Source organism: Gavia stellata, chromosome 11 (genome assembly GCF_030936135.1).
Source record: "Gavia stellata isolate bGavSte3 chromosome 11, bGavSte3.hap2, whole genome shotgun sequence".
Taxonomy (NCBI): Eukaryota; Metazoa; Chordata; class Aves; order Gaviiformes; family Gaviidae; genus Gavia; species Gavia stellata.
The window spans coordinates 24788681-24804386 of NC_082604.1; the positions used below are offsets into that span (position 1 = coordinate 24788681).

The 15706-nt window shown below is 48.6% G+C and overlaps 1 protein-coding gene across 1 annotated transcript; it reads right to left on the bottom strand.

Moving 5' to 3' along the window:
• Nucleotides 1–5624: 5624 nt before the first annotated feature.
• On the bottom strand, nt 5625–15198 carry CLDN11 (claudin 11). Its single transcript, XM_059822903.1, has 3 exons — nt 14973–15198; nt 11994–12158; nt 5625–5857 (listed from the first exon to the last, which is right to left on the bottom strand). The coding sequence occupies exons 1-3, from the start codon at nt 15196–15198 to the stop codon at nt 5625–5627; spliced, it is 624 nt and encodes a 207-aa protein (XP_059678886.1).
• Nucleotides 15199–15706: the final 508 nt, after the last annotated feature.

Genomic DNA, 15706 nt, shown 5'->3' on the forward strand with positions numbered 1-15706 from the left:
AAGAGCATCCGATTCTGCAGATTTTAACCCAGAGCACCCCAGGCAAGCCAAGGGAAGTTTGGCCTCTGTGAGGGCTTCAGGACAGGAGCGAGGATTTGCCGAAAGGACCTGTAAGCTTCGCTCTGGCATCCCCTCCCGCTGCCTGCCCCTACCGTGCTTCTACAAGCAGAAATCCCGCACACGTCCCACCGAAAAGCTGTTTGCAATGTGCGCACCACTCACGGGCCAGCTCGGGAAACCTTTCCGGCGGTGCCGAGCGGCGCTCACAGAGGTCACCTCTCACTTGCGCTTGGCTGTTCTCCTCCTCCTCGATGCCTTAGAAGTACCCAAGAAGAGATGGCACCTTGCAGGTCTGGCTTGACATTTTCAGGGAGAAAGATGGATGCTATTTTCCTACCAGCTCTTGTACTATACCATATCCGAGGTAGTCGTCTTCGTCCTGCTTCCGCACGGTATGTTGGCATCTGCCGAACCACAAACTCGTACCCAAGTACCCTGTCGAATCGAAGCCTATTATTACTTTTGCATCCTTAATCTCTTGCTACAGAGCAGTTACCAGTACCAGTGTCTGTCGTCATGTCCGCTCTAGTTATGCCATATAATTTGATGAGGGCTTGATCCTTTGCTCTTTGGCGTCTGTAGGAACCTTTCCATTGGACCCACGCACTGAGTGAATCTCTTCAGCTGCTCTTGTTCCTGTTCACCTACCCTCCTTCCCCTTCCCGGGGAAGCGCTGGGGCAGGACGGCTGTGCCATGTCCCCGGGACCACTGGGAAACAGCATTTGACGCCACGGCACGGTCTGGTGTGGACAGGCTGCCATTAACCCTTGTTGTCGTGGTGGGTGGGAGCCGTACCCTGCTCCTGAACCCACCACATCCCACCGAACGTTGGAGCGTAAGGAGCTGGGACGTGCCTGGGTCCCCCCACCCCGCTCCGAGTGGCAGTGCCTGGGGGACACGCAGGTTCAGCCTCCGTTTGGGAGCTCGGGCGCTTTCCCTTGTAGTGGGTGTTGGGGTCTCCAATGGGCACAAGAAGAAGCTGCAAAGGCCAAAACGTTCAGGCGTGTCCATCGCCTCTGGGCACCATTGGCCCTGGGCGTGGTTTCGGATGCTGGGAGGAGGTGCAAGTGCTTGTTTTGCTGCAACCCCAAAACCCAGCCTTTCCCTCTGGGTCCCCTCAGGGGGGTTCTCACAGCCCTGACCCACCAGGACACAGGCAGAGCGGTACCACCCCGCTCCCACCACCAGTGAGAGGCACACAGCCCCCCCACGCCTGACCGCCCTCCACAGGGCACGCACCCTGGGGGGCCAATGCATGGTACGGAGAGAGCATAAATACCTCAGATCTTCCAGACCGACTCTTAAGATCTCAGTCCCTCCACAAATTCACTCCACACGACTACGACCATGGGGTTATGAGGCCCAGCACGCTGGCATCCTCCCCACGGCAGAGAAATCGCACCCCGAACGACATGGGATGTTGTATATCCAGCTTGTAAATGATCTTCACTTCGTTTCGTTCAGTCTTTCTGATGTATATCTTGCTTTTTTTGCAGATGATACTTTCTGGTGTAACAATTCTCTGCAGTTCTGGTATGAAATTGGTGTATTTGTTAAAAGAAGTTTGTTATATTAATTTTAATTTTTTTTTGTGGTTTCCAAAAGCCCATTGGTGCATTGTACAATGGGATCTTGTAGTGTGTCACGAGAAAGAAAAAAAAAAAGCAAATATGTTATGGAGTGGTTTTTATTTTCAAATTATTGTGTTGTTGACATCTATACATATAATATATATATTATCAAGATACTAAGAAAAGAATCTAAATTTACCAAAATCTGTATATTTTAATAAATGCATAAAGCTTTATTGTGTGCCTTTACATTTAAAAATCAAACAGGAACTAATGGATTTTTAAAGAAAGCCAGAGGCAAATGTGTCTTAGTATCGGTTTCCATAGTAATGTAAATCTTTCAAATGAAAGACTAAACCAAAAAAATAAAATAAAAAAAAGTTCCCATATAAATTTTGTTAAGCCAGTCAGTACCTGAAGGTCTGATATTTTTCAATGCTAAATTGAAGCTAGAGATGAACAAATCTTGCCTTAAGTGCTTCAAAATTTCCTTTGTAGAAGATCCATTTCAATGGGCTGACTTTGGTATTTACTTGCACTGTTGTGAAAAAAAAAAGGTTATCAGTTTACACAATAAAAAAAAAAAACCCTAAAGCCAATGACCGCAGGTTGACTATTGCAGTGCGAAGCCCCATGGAGCGCCGACATCTTCGCATCTGCTTGGGGTGCTGCAGGCACCCACCTTTCCCTGGGGTAACTGGGGTGTCACAGCACCGTCCACCCTCTGCACAGGCACCGGGGCCGCGGGGAGGCAGGCATTGCTCACAGGGCCACGGCCACCTCTCCCCTTCGGGGTGCTCAGGACCACCACTGTCACCCCATGGGCTCCCTTGCTGTTATTCCTGTTATTTGGGGAACGGGGAGGCTGCCAGGCGCACTCCTTATGATGGGGTGCTATAGCTGGTCCTGGCGGAGCCGGGGAGGACTCCACCGGGGCATCAAGGACCACCACCTCCACGCCGAGGTGACCACCACAGCTCACACCCACTACTCCGCAGATTATATTGGGCATGGTGCGGAGCAGTTTTTCCATTCAGGAGAATTATATTTTACTCTAGTTTGAGGCTTTGGGTCAGCAAACAAGCACTGAAAGCCTTCAAGAGCCAACAGCACTGCGTACAACCCAGCCCAGGAGAACCCTACAGGGGAGCAGGGTGTTTTGGGAGGGGGCAAGGCAGGTATTTCAGCTTTGATCCTTTAAAAACTGGAACAGTTAATGTTCTTTGTGCTTCCTCCAAACACTTTCGCTCTGCGGTGCCAGCACTAATATCCTGTCCCATTCTTGGCCCCGTCTCCTCGCGCCCCACGGTTGAAGATGTCTGTTTTCCCCGTGGCTGCTCCAGGGTTGTTTTGCTTTGTTTGGGTCTTTTCTTCTCTTCCCTGAAAGAAACCTTCTTCCTTCCTCCGAACAGCTTGCCCAGGGCCTTTTAAGGGTTGGCTTTGGGATAGGCCACCAGTAACCTGTGACCATGGCAGGGCGAGCACAGCCCCAGCACCAGCCCCTGCCGAGAGTCCCCAGCCCTGCGTGCCTGAAGATGCCAAGATGCCACCCAAGGGTGCGGGCAGTAAAACAAACCCATAAGCGCTGGCTGGCAGGGCTCATTCCTCATCGGGTCATGCACCACTGCCCGGGCCCCTCCAACAGCACCAACGCCTTGCCAAAAAAACCCCCTCAAGCATCTCAGACAGGTTTTCCCGTGCTTTTTCCTCCTGGTTTGCTCCAGGGCCATTTGCAGGGCAACGTTCCAGCAGCTTTCTTCTCTGAGGTCTCCCACGCTGCCGTCGGCCCCGGGGTTAACCAGCAGAGCCGCTGCTCGGCTAAAGCCGCGGGCAGCGGCACACAATCCACAATCCCCGGGCAGCCTGCACAAGCTGGCACGTCTGTGCGCTACCCCTTCGCCCGTGGCACCCGCACATCAATGGCAGCACTTATAGCGTCTCTCCAGCGCGTACAACAACTGCCTGTGCCCTGCCTGTGATGTAATGGGCACAAGTGTCCTGCTGCCGGCCCCACGCCGCTGCCCGCCTCGGGTGCATTGTATAGGATGGCAGCGATGCAAAGCCTGCACAAGAGACGCGTTCAAGACCAACGGGTCTTAAAGGCAGATGCTGGGGCTGCGTGTCGGAGATGGAGGGTGATGCACAGGCAGCCCAGGACATGACCAACCCCTCTTGGAGCCTCCTTATTCACCTCTTTTAAATGCTCCCACCTTGGCTTTCCACATGGAGGAGGCAAGGTGTGGCAGCTGCAGCATCCTTGCCCGTGGCTGTGTCGCCCAGCTTGGATTCCCCAACGGAAGTAGACCAAGATGAAAGGACAGTCCCTAATCCACCGAGGCTTGCCCAGCAGCCTTGTTTTCAAATTCTTCCCCGTCATCCCAAACAATTTGGTTGGTCCTCTCCTCTGCTTGCTCAATTCCCTCTCCTCCTACATGCAACACCTTGTCCACGCTTGAGCAGCGGCTATTCCTCTTTTCCTGCTCCTGAAGCCTGGCTTAGACGAATTATTTGAACTGAGTTAACATCTCCGGGAACAGATGGGATTTTGTATCAACGTAATTAAATTGCTACAGCCTCTGGTAAGGACAGAGTTAGATCTTGATCTTACACGGTTTTAATAAAAGAAAGCGATGACCCCAGATCAGACTCTTATTTTAGTTGAGAGCACTTCCAGCAACATGACTTATCAGCTTCAGCACGCCCAAGCAGTGCTGGGGGTACACCTCCACCACCTCACTGGGTTGCTAAGTCTCCCTGATGTGAAGAGTACCACGAGTCGGTACCTCTGGTGCAAGCTGCTCTCAGGAACATTGAAAGAACGAATGGATAAGACAGCGGTCAGTACCATGCAGGAAGATTACTCATACTTTAAACATTCCCAAAGAAAACAAAAGGCCCACTTAATTCCACAGCAGAGCAGAATCTCTCACCCTGAACAGCTATAAAACAAAAATAAACCTTCAAAATCACTGGGAAACCCCTGTCATGGAAAAGCTAGCTATGGAAACACACAGGAAGGAAGGAAAAAAGGAAGCCAGTGGCTGCAGGTACTCTGTTATTTATTGTACAGTATTTCACTGAAAGTACAAAGGCATCATCAGTATTCACCAGAATTGCATTGTAACAGGTACATTATACTGCATGTTAAAATGTGCTACTTTAATGATGCAAGACAGAACACAAATTTAGAGGAAGAAAGCAAGGAGTTTAAAAAAATGTAAAAATACATTTTTAGTAACCGATCTGTACAAAGGAAAAAAAGAAACCAAACCAGGGTGCGGGGATTAGAGCCCCCAAAGCCATTTAAAACTATATAAAAAGGCACTGTTATCTACCGTGTGATAAGGACCTTTGGGTTCTGTTTCCTTCATACTGATGACTGGGGGGGTGGGGGAAATACTGTTACTAAAATGATCAAACTCATACAAAAGTATTTACAGAGAAAGGCAGAAAAAATTCCCCTACTCTTGTTCCAAAAGAGAAACATTTGCCCGGTTGGAGAGCACAGCCTTCCTCCCTACCTTCTCGCCCAAACCGTGCCAAGCAGTGACCTTGCACAGGGGAAGGCAAATAGTGACGAGGTGGGAGAAGCTGCCAGAGTCCTTCTAACAACGGGAAAGTGTCTCTCTCACTTCTGTTGTATTGCTTTAAACTCTCCTATAATCAGGGGAGCTAGAAAAATAAAATAAAAACCCTAAAACCCACATGAGAACCCCAAACCATCTGAGTCATCCTGGCTGCAAGAAGATGGGGCGGGTGGTCAGGACAAAATGGGGGGGACCAAGAGGTAGGGCTGGCTGGAGCTTTCCTTCTGGAGAAAGGGGTGAACAGATGGGGGGAATAACACTTCAAACTACCAGACATTTGTGCTGCTTTTCTAAATCTTCCCCTGGGAGCCTGACAGCGGTGTGTGTCAGTAGAAGCAAACCCAGGGCACACAAACCCACCAGCCAAAGCATCCGACGGCAGCCGTGGGACGTCCCGCGGGACGCTTACACGTGAGCGCTCTTCGCGTGGGTAGGGGAGCTGGATCCCGAGGCGTAGTAGAAACGGTTTTCACCGAACGTCTGGGCATCTCCCGAGCAGCAGACGATGACGCAGCCGCCGAAGAGGCAGAGGGCAGAGCCGATCCAGCCCGTGTACAGGGAGTAGCCGAAGCTCATGATGGTGGTCTCGCGGTGGGCGCAGACGGGAAACCAGATCGTCGCGACGACACCGCACATGGCTGGGGAGAGACGGAAAGGAAAGGTAACGCCGGGGTGTAACCCCGCCGCGGGGACAGAGAGCACACCAAAGGGGAGGGAAGGCTCTGCAGGAGGGGGGACGGAGAGGAAGCCCATCCCTCCTCCCTTGCCGTCCCGCAGTGGGGTCTGGGAGCATCAGGGCTTGGTCCAAGAGATCTCCGAGCAGGAGGCAGCGTGGGAGCCTCGCGGGGAGAGGGATCAAGGGAGAACAGCAGTCTCTCTCAGGCACCAACAAACAAAAAGAAAAAACAACTTCTGCTTGACACAGTCTGATATATTTATTACAAGGGAAACAAATTTGTTCCCCAGAAATATCTTTAAGGGGGAAGAATGAAAGTCATCCCTCAAACTGATCCTCTGGAGAGCTGCAGGATTAAGAATAGATCAGATACGAAGCAAGACCACAAAAGCCGTATGCATCGGTGAGACAGTAAAACCAGTGGCCCAGAGTCAACTGGCTTAAATCACTATTTCTGCATGAATTCCTGAGCTCCATCCTCAGCCCGTGCCAATCAGCATCACTGCAGTTGCTCTGCTGAATGGTCACATAAACATTAACAAAATATCCCAGCACTTAGCAAGACAGAGTGGGGTTTATAAAATACAAGCACAAAATGGGCAGGGGCAAAATCAGCAGCAGTACAGCATTGTTGGAGTCTTTTTAGGGAAAAGGAAATGTCTCACAACTCTGGAAAGCAGATTCCACTTCCCTACGGAACATTTCTGTATATCAAGTGATGGGGACAAACCCAGCAAGGCTCTCCAGAAACCTATTGAATGGAATAGAAATGGGACCTCATCTGAAGGGAAAACAGTATTTTACCTAGAGTCTACAGTGACTCAAAAAATGACCAAGGACTTCTGATTTTGCTTGAAATGCCATAGTTTTTTTCCCCACGAAAAGCAGGAAGGCTGCCACGGTGGTGCTGCGGGGACTGCTAGGCAGGTGACATGTGAAGTAGATACCCTCAGGCCAGCAAAGCGGGTTCAGATTCAGCACTTTGCAGGCAGCCAGGCTAGAGACCACGGGGTTTTCAGTGTGCCACACACACGCGTGGTTTGCTCCAAGCAGGGAGAAAACACGTGCCCTGCATTCTCCTTGTGCTACACAAGGTCACGCTCACTTACCCTCACTAAGGGTCCTACCTCCATCCTGCAAAGTCCCCGCATGCACCGAGGGCAACGGGAGTTGATGGTGTTAATCACCTCACAGGAGCAGGTCCTAAAACAATACTCCTTTATGGCCTGTACATCTGAGAAGAATTAATCTGTCAATATTTACTTGCCTCCGGGACAAGCTGTGCAGGACTCCATCCTTGTGGCTATCAGAGAATCAGAGCAAAACAATAACAGGACCGTGGCAGTGTTACAGATTTCCACCGACCGCGTTAAAAGGTATCTGGAGGCAGTGTCAAAAAGTTAAGGTTGCAAGAGGAAAAAAAAAAGGGGGGGGGGTGAGATTAAAAATAAAATTGTTTAGTTAAAGTGGAGAACAAACCGTAGCTCCTGGCCGGTACAGCAGAAAACCCATCCCCAATAGCTGCAGTTATTGTGAGAGAAAATATTTTCTTATGGAAAAGAGAAGAACATTTGAAGGATGCTAATAAAGCCAGTAATAATTTTGGGCCTCCTCAAAGCAAGGACCCTGCGGGTTTGGAAGGAATTTTTGGAGAAGGCAGGGAGGGGAGAACAGCATTTCTCCTGCGTGAGGATCAGTCCTGCAAACAGCTCGTGAGCCTCTAATGCTTTAAAACAAAAATGTATCAGTTGGGAATCCACAAAGCATTCTAATGGGCTCCGGAAAAAAAGCTTCTTTGTTGTCCAAAAAAACACAATCATCTTTTCTTTTTCTGTCAGCAGTAAATATATATATATATATTTATGTCCATAGACTATAAGAGCCTTATCTATCCAGACCCTCCCCCACAACACAGGACCGAAGAAAACACTTGCATGGGGTGAGAAGAGCTCTCAGGGACACTAACACAATGGCACCTCTTGTCCATGTGGCTCGACTACATGTAAAATCACCTTATTTTAATGCTGACAATACTAGAAAGCTGTGAAACACGAGCCAAGGACTTTGCGTGGGTTAGTTTGACCTCTCCGTCCTCGGAGGCTACCAGCTGCCGTCAGTCAGCGGTGACCCCCTTGCTCAGCAAGAGGAACACCCTGAAACAAGACTGGATTTCGTCACTCTGCATAGGTTAGATTGGGCTGTAAATCCTCCGAGAAGAAGGGAAAAGGACAGTCTGCAATTGCAAAATATTTCTTGGTGAACTCAAATTTTGGTCTAGCTGTATCACAGAGAAAGGGTGAAAAAAAGTTGATTTGCCAAGAAACCCAAAAGGGATCGGAAAAGGCATTTTAGGGCAAGTTTCAAGTTCTAAAATAACTGCCTACATGGAAAAGGTGTTTGAATAGAAATTACTACCCCTTCTCTTTTGTGCTAATGCCGAGAGACCCTTTGCTTCTCTCTAAATATGAACGTCTTTAGATCGTAGAGCTGCTGTAGTCAACATAGTCTAGCAGAAAACTAAAAGGAAGCCTGCAAACAGAAGGAATATTTTCTATTAGACGAACTACATTAGCTGAAAAAACAGGCACGTTTTGGGGCACGCAGGTGCTGGAAATCTTGCCGGCTTTTTGCAGCTAGAGTAGGCAGTCCTGCAAAAGTCATCTCAGTAATAGTATGGTTGTCCTTGCTGCAAATCCACAGGGACACGTCCCAGGCTCCCGGCATTTCTAAGTCCTTTTTGACTTTGGACTTGCAGTGGCTTAATCCGTTGAGCTGAAACTCTTAAGATTCTACATTACAGGCATAATTTAATCAGATGGAAGCGCACATAGACAAGAAGCACAGAAGGTGCTTGGGGAGGTGGGGGAGATAGAGCAGGATTACTCTAACTGAAGGCACAGAGAGTCCCTGCCAAATTCCTTAACAGTAAGTTGAAGGCTTTCGGCAGAAGAAAGAATACTTCTCTTTCACAGCTAAATTTAATTATCTTGAGTTGCCGACTCAAAGTTACACAGATTTCTCTTTCAAAGCATCTGGTTGAAATAATAGATATCCATGATGTTTTTTCCCCATGTTTAAGGCAATCTTTTTATCTTGATTTCTATGGTTTTACGAGTAAATCTCATGCAGTGTCCAGAAAAACTTATTAATAACCTTTTTTTAGTATACAATAGCTAATATGGTCATTTTGCAGTAGTAATTGCCAATAATTAACATATTTTTCATCTGTGTTTTCCGGTGTCTCGAGTCCCTCACCTCCATTAGGAAAATGCCCGCTTGGTTACCAGCACGGGGTCCCCCAAATTAGTATCAACAACACAGGGTGGGCCAGGGTTTTTCCATCAACACTAGCGTATGAAATGTTTTCCTACTGGCTCAGAGCAAACCTCTGCTGACGGTTGTTTTCGGCAATAAATCAATTCTCTCGGACAGATAGGATCAAGCAAAGACATAAATACATCAGCAGGCAGGATAGGAGGGTGTGCACACAGGTCGCACGCTGCAGCCTGCTATTATCAGCAGACAAAAATCAATGGAATATCTGAGCCCATTGTTTTCCTGGCAAGTTTTCAACTTCTTTTGTTTGGGTTTTTTTTTTTCCCCCCCACACTGTTTCAACCCCTGTTTTCCTTTTTAATAAATTTCAGTGACAAACTGCCATCCCTTCCCCGCGCAACAAGTCAAGTTCACCATGGGGCCAGCTCCCCTAATCACATCTCCACTCTCGGCTTCTGCAACGTTACTGAGTGTTTGGGGTTTCTTTTCTTTTATCCAGAGCTCTGGGAGTTGGTCTCCACTTCGAGGAAAGGGCTGGAACCCAGGGGCTTGGGGAGAACCATGAACGAGAGTTCAGCGGCCAGAGGGTGAATAAGAACAGTCAGGGGCATATCACTTCTAGAATACAATGAATTTTAAAACAGTATTATGTCTGATTCATGCTTATTAAATGCTCTGGAATGGTAACACCTCATTCTGCAAATAACAGATCATTAATCAGCTTAAATAATGTCACAGTCCCAAGCCCTGTACATTATTCTTCTTCTAAAGGGACTGTCTTGCTGATCAGCCTGGAAAAACTTGGGGTTTGTAAAAATAAGTGTGGGTTGGTTTAAAAAAAAAAACAAAACAACCCACAAACCTTAAAAGCAAAAGGAGCTTATTTATTCTTCATTGGTGATCTGACAAAAAGAGCATTATTGTAATTGTGACTAAAACATTGTGACCAGGCTGCTGTTCCCAGCCCAGATCACTCAGGACATCAGTGACATGAGCAAATCACTTCACCTGCAGATGCTTCAAAACTCACAGGGGTAAAAATCAGTAAGAAGTCCAAATCTGACCCAAAGAGCATTTGTCTGCCAATGTCTGTGTAAAGACACATTTCCTTTCCTCACATGATCTACTTAGTGGGAAAACCATGTTCTGAGGCGGAGAGGAGCCTGGCTTACGGAGCACCGCAACCCCTCTCCTCCATCCTCTTACATCTATTCTCCTCCCTGGTGTTACACCCCAGCAAGACCAGGATAGGAGAGTGGCACAGGAGACCCCAAACCCCTGGTGCAACACCGCGAGGTACGGGATTTCACTTGTTCTAACGCAGCATTACCCAATACCACCGCTGCAATTTGTTTGCCGCGTGTGCTGGTCCTGTAATCCTGTTGCCCTTCGGCGAAGCAGATTGAAGGGCAATGCTTTTGCCGTGCGGACAGGGTTGATATACAGCACGATTCTCCTTGACGGGAACCGAAAATTCGAGTGCGTTTGTGACAAAGCGCAGCTCTGCTGGGCCTCCCCCATCTCAGGCAGGGGAAATCCGGCAGAGTAGATTCCTCCGGCACTAAAATTTCATTCGCAGGCAGAAAAACAAACACTTTTTCTTTCACTTTGCCAAGCCCAAATGCATGACTTAAGGTTTTGGGACAGGGACGTTCCAACAGCTCTCAAAAGCGGCCGTTCATGATCAGGACGTCCTAAACAGGCCCTATAAAGCTGATTTTAAGACTTCCAGGTGTGGCAACATGCCCTTAAACCCCACAGACGTTGAATGGGCCCCTTGGTCTCAGTCCCTTTGATTTTGGAGGTAACTGAGTTGCACTAACTGCTTCTCACCAAGGCACCGGAGGAGGAACCGCATGCAAGGAAGGAGCATCCAGAGGACAGCCCTTCCGAGCGTGCAGCTATATCCAGCGCCCACTTGAAAAAAAATAAGGAGAAGCAGCAGCGAGAAGACGGGCATGATGTCAGCGCTGGCCGCCAGCGAGCAGCAGAGCCACACAAAGAGGCCACTTTCCATCACCCCTCCTCCTCTGCCGCACAGACGGGTGAAAACAAGGCACCGCAGCCTGTTGCTGAGATGACGAGGCTTCAAGAACATGCAGGTGTTGCACTGGGGACAATGAGCTCCACAGTCTGAGCTGCTCAAAACAATCTCCTCCGCAGGGACTGAGGAGGGGAAGAAATTCCCTGGGGAACTTGGAGGCCAAGGGCAATGCTGGCCAGAGGGGGTTGGGAGGCACAGGGGACATGCCGGTCCTCTTCCCAGCTCCATGCCACCTCCTTGCTCCCTCCCCTGCTGTCACCACAGGAGCAGCACCCCTCAGCTGTGGGCTTCCCTTCCCAAACGCCTCAGCTTACTTTGACCCGGCTGCATCTGCGATGCCTAGGGAAAATTCCGAGGCTGTCCTTTCCCTGTAAGCAGCTTGGGAGTTTAGACCCTTTTCCAAAAATAGCATCGCTTCCACAGCAAACCAGCAAAACCAGTGCCCGCGGGCAGCTGCCTGTGTGCGACGGCTATCGCCCTCCCGCAGGCACAGGCGGTGGCCGTGCCCGAGGACTCCCCAGGACGACGGACAGCAGGGTTTCGCAGCCCTCCCCTCTTCTCTCTGCTTCGCTCCCTGCCTCCTGTCTTTGTCCTCCCACTCCTGTTCGTGCCTTTTGTTCGCCCCACAGACTGCAGCCGTGCTGGAGAGCTTCAGGGTCAGCCCAGCCTGGACAACCGTGCTTTCAGGTGATCACGCTCAACCAGCTTGCACCACACCGACCTGGAGCAGAAGACCACCTCCAGCTCCGCACACCCGTGGGGCCGGTGGGCGCCTTACCCAGGAGGATGATGAGGATCCCTCCCAGCTGGGACCGCCGGTACTTGGCAGCTCCAGGCTCGTGGCCCATCCGGATGCAGGGCAAGACCGTTATCAGCAAGAAGATAGCAGGAAGACCCAGGACGGAGGCGGCGATCATCAGTGCTCGACATGCTTGGACATACCCTGTTAGCAAGGCAAGGAAAGAGGGTTGTGACTATTCGGCACAAGAGGAGGAGACCTTTGGACAAAGGCTCCTGTTTGATTAGCTCCAAGACTTGCATGGAGTACGGGAGACAGATTCAATCCTTTGTGTAAACAATTAAATCTTTACCAGGCATAAGACAGTGAGACTGCAGTACAGTGGGTAGTGCATGAACACAGGATGTGCAGCCTCAAAATTTTCCAATGAACAAATAGCACTGCCTGGAAAACACAAGCTCTTCCCAGCAAGACGATGAGAAATCATGGAGCTGGGAAATATGGGAAGGGAAAGCAGGAGAAACAGCTAGGAAAGAGTTTTCCTAAATCCTTTCATAGAGGGCTTTGATTAAATAACAAGAATTTAAAGTCTTAAAGAACAGTTTGCTGTGAGCAGAGGAAGTCCACAGTCATCCAGAGGAGGGCTGAATAGTTGAAGACCCGTTACCAAAACATGCAGGTCCATGAGATACTCCCACCGGCTGCCCTGAGGAGCTGAGGACTGATGGCCTGGGAGGAGGACGGATGCTCACCAACCGCAGCCACGTCCCAATGCTGCACCTCAGGAATCCTGCCTGCTAGCGGGGCTTCAGAGGAGACCCGTGGCTCGAGCTGAGCGCTGGCACAGCTCTTCCTTAGGGAGAAGAAATGACTGCACTTTGCAGAGCTGCTTGAGTTGCCAGAACCAAGGGCCATGTTATTCCTCTGGGTCCCGAAGGACACCACGGGATCCCCTGGCATTTCATCAGTTACCACCCCTCTCCTGCCTGCCCCGGTGCAGCAGCAGCCTACCACAAGGCAGTGAGGAACAACAGGGACCAGGGACTGTGGGTCTGCTGGGCAGGGACGTGTTATTTCTACCACTCTGTGAGGGTTTATCTACAATAATGCAACAATTTTTTTTATATTTATATATTTTTATGTATATACAATTTATTTTTATATATATTCATATATAAAATGTATATACACTATATAAAATGTATATACACTGTATAAAATGTATATACACTATATAAAATGTATATATAAATAAATAGAACTGGGTCATAACTTGCACGCAAAAGAAAAAGAACAAGTGTCAGATTTGCTCCAGTGCCTGGTGAGATTCCACCGGCTCTCAGGACAGTCTCAGCAGAGTGAATATGCTGGCACTCTTTCCCCTCTTATTAAAGAAATGGAGCTGCCATATGCAGACATGGAGTTTTATGACGTCTCAAACAATATCAGCAAAAAAGGAGCCTCAAGCAAGTCCCACTGACGTACAGGTGAGACGCCAGGAATGAGGATTTTACTGTTCCTGGAAATGCAGGCTCTGTGTATATTGAATATTTGCTTGATTTTTTCAAGAGGAAACTTAACAAAAAAAAGGTACCTGAGGAGTTAAGGACAAAAAATGAGACCCTAAACAAAGGAGGTGACAGTGCCCAGTGTGGTTTCTGCGCAATCAATCCCAATCAAACGAGAATACAAACACATTCGTTTGTAAGACTTGGGCAATGAAAGACTAAATACATCTCAGCTATCAGGCACACCAGGATAAATTTCTCTCCCATGGAAAGCTGTGGGTATCGAATGGGTTACAAGCAGAAGCATCTTGTTTTCTGATTTGTTTCTGCTGGAGAGAAACATTGCTCTCTGCTGCTGAAAGACCTATTTACCTGTTTATTAAATGTCATTCAATAATGTTTCTTTGGGGCAAGCCTTTTCTATGTCTTCTGTGCCAGATCATATTGGACACTAGTAGCAATAAGGAAGGTAAACCTACTTATAATAAGAGTATTCATACACAGAGAAAGGGAGAACAGGAGCTAGTCTGAGAGATTCAATACTGCTAAGCACTGCGTGATACAGACTAGGCTCTTTAAGGGAAAGAAATTCAGGAATAATCTTTCTAACCTCTTGTGAAATTATTTTCACAACACTTTAAACAAAGAAATCAGGGAACATGAAAGAAAACTGTCAGCTTTGGAAGAGGCATCTCTGAAATGCTAGAGGAGGTGCCATCTAAAACAGCAGAATGAAGAAGCGCTACAGAGTTAACAGAGATTGAAACAGGCAAGATCATTAACTGAACTTACAGGGACCAGACCACGCAAGACTTTGGCAGGTTTAATTAGCTCAAAAGGTGTATTAATACTGATGAAACACCTTGCTTAATTTTTGCTTTGCAGTAAACTAGATGAAAATTACTGTATAATTGGAAAACATCAGGACAAGTTAAATGCAGTTACACGTTTGCTATGTAAAAGTTCTCTCTTGCCTTAGAACATGTGGGAAGCACAAGACCATCAGGACTAATGACAATCTTCCAAAAGATTAAAAGCCATAGCAGCATTAATAATAGATGCTGAAAGATTCATTGTGCTCAAAATCATTTTAAGGCATAGAACCTTAACATTTGTAATAGTTCATCATCTCAAAGCAAAACTCAAAATACTCTATTATATCTCAAAGTACTCTTCTATACCTCAATATTCCATATATATTTTGCAATGATACGAGATGTGAAGGGAACAGCGAGCTTTTACTGAGAGCAATGATTAAACATTAACTGGACTTTAATAGCCGCAGATAACACATGATACCTAGGTATGATTAAACCCAGGTATAATTTAAGAAGACTCCTGTTAAGAACCACCATACGCATTCTTCAGCATAACTAATGGACCATCGCCTACGCTGATGAAGTTGAAGGAGCTTCGCCATCAATTCCTCTGGCAGCGGGACCTGCCCCGCTCAGGACAAGGCTTCGCTCCTCACCTCCGGGTGGGAAGGGGGAGGACGGGACACACGTACCTGGCAGTATGAGGATGTCCACGAGAGGCTTGCAGTGATAGAGACCTGTCGCCATGACACAGTCTGCCCACAGCCCCTTGGATCCCAGCTCATCCATTTTCCTGCAGGTGGTAATGGTGTAGCCGCAAGTCACCACCCAGTCATTGGTGGCCGTTGCCACAACCACCCCGATCCACCCTATGAAACTGCAGACAAATCCGGCCAGGTGCAGGCAGGTGGCCACCATGTCGGTCCCTTGGTGGGACAAGCTGGACAGGAGAGCGCCCGCGAGGGTTCAGCAAAGCCGGCCGGCGAGCTCCCTGCTGCGGATCCCGGCTGCTGGGACCCACTGCGAGCTGCGAGCAGAGGGACGGGGGTTTGGTAGGACGAGGTCCGTGACCAGGCACTGCTGCAGGCGCTCGGCTGCCTCTGCCCAGCTCCCTCCCTGGGAGGGGTTAGAGCTGCCTCCAGCCCCACCACGCATGGGAGGAGCGAGCGGGGAGCCCCAGCTTCTGCCAGTTCATCAAGAGAGTCGGAGGGGAAGGAGGGTGCGGAGAGGAGGAGATGCAGAATGACACCCACCCGTGCTTGAAAAACAAAACCAGACTGCTTTATTCAAATGCAAACAGCCCGACTGTTCAAAATCAGGGGAGATAAAATAAAGCAGTGTTTTCTAACTGAAGACAGATGATCACACTGGGACATCTTTATGGAAAGACAGGGCAAGAAACTTGGCGGACAGAGTTACTCAAGAG

Coding starts and splice junctions, on each gene's coding strand:
- CLDN11 (XM_059822903.1), bottom strand. CDS start 15,198: ATGGTGGCCACCTGCCTGCACCTGGCCGGATTTGTCTGCAGTTTCATA. Junction 12,159..14,972: donor GGACATCCTCATACTGCCAG/GTACGTGTGTCC, acceptor CCTTGCTAACAG/GGTATGTCCAAGCATGTCGA. Junction 5,858..11,993: donor GATCCTCATCATCCTCCTGG/GTAAGGCGCCCA, acceptor GTCTCTCCCCAG/CCATGTGCGGTGTCGTCGCG.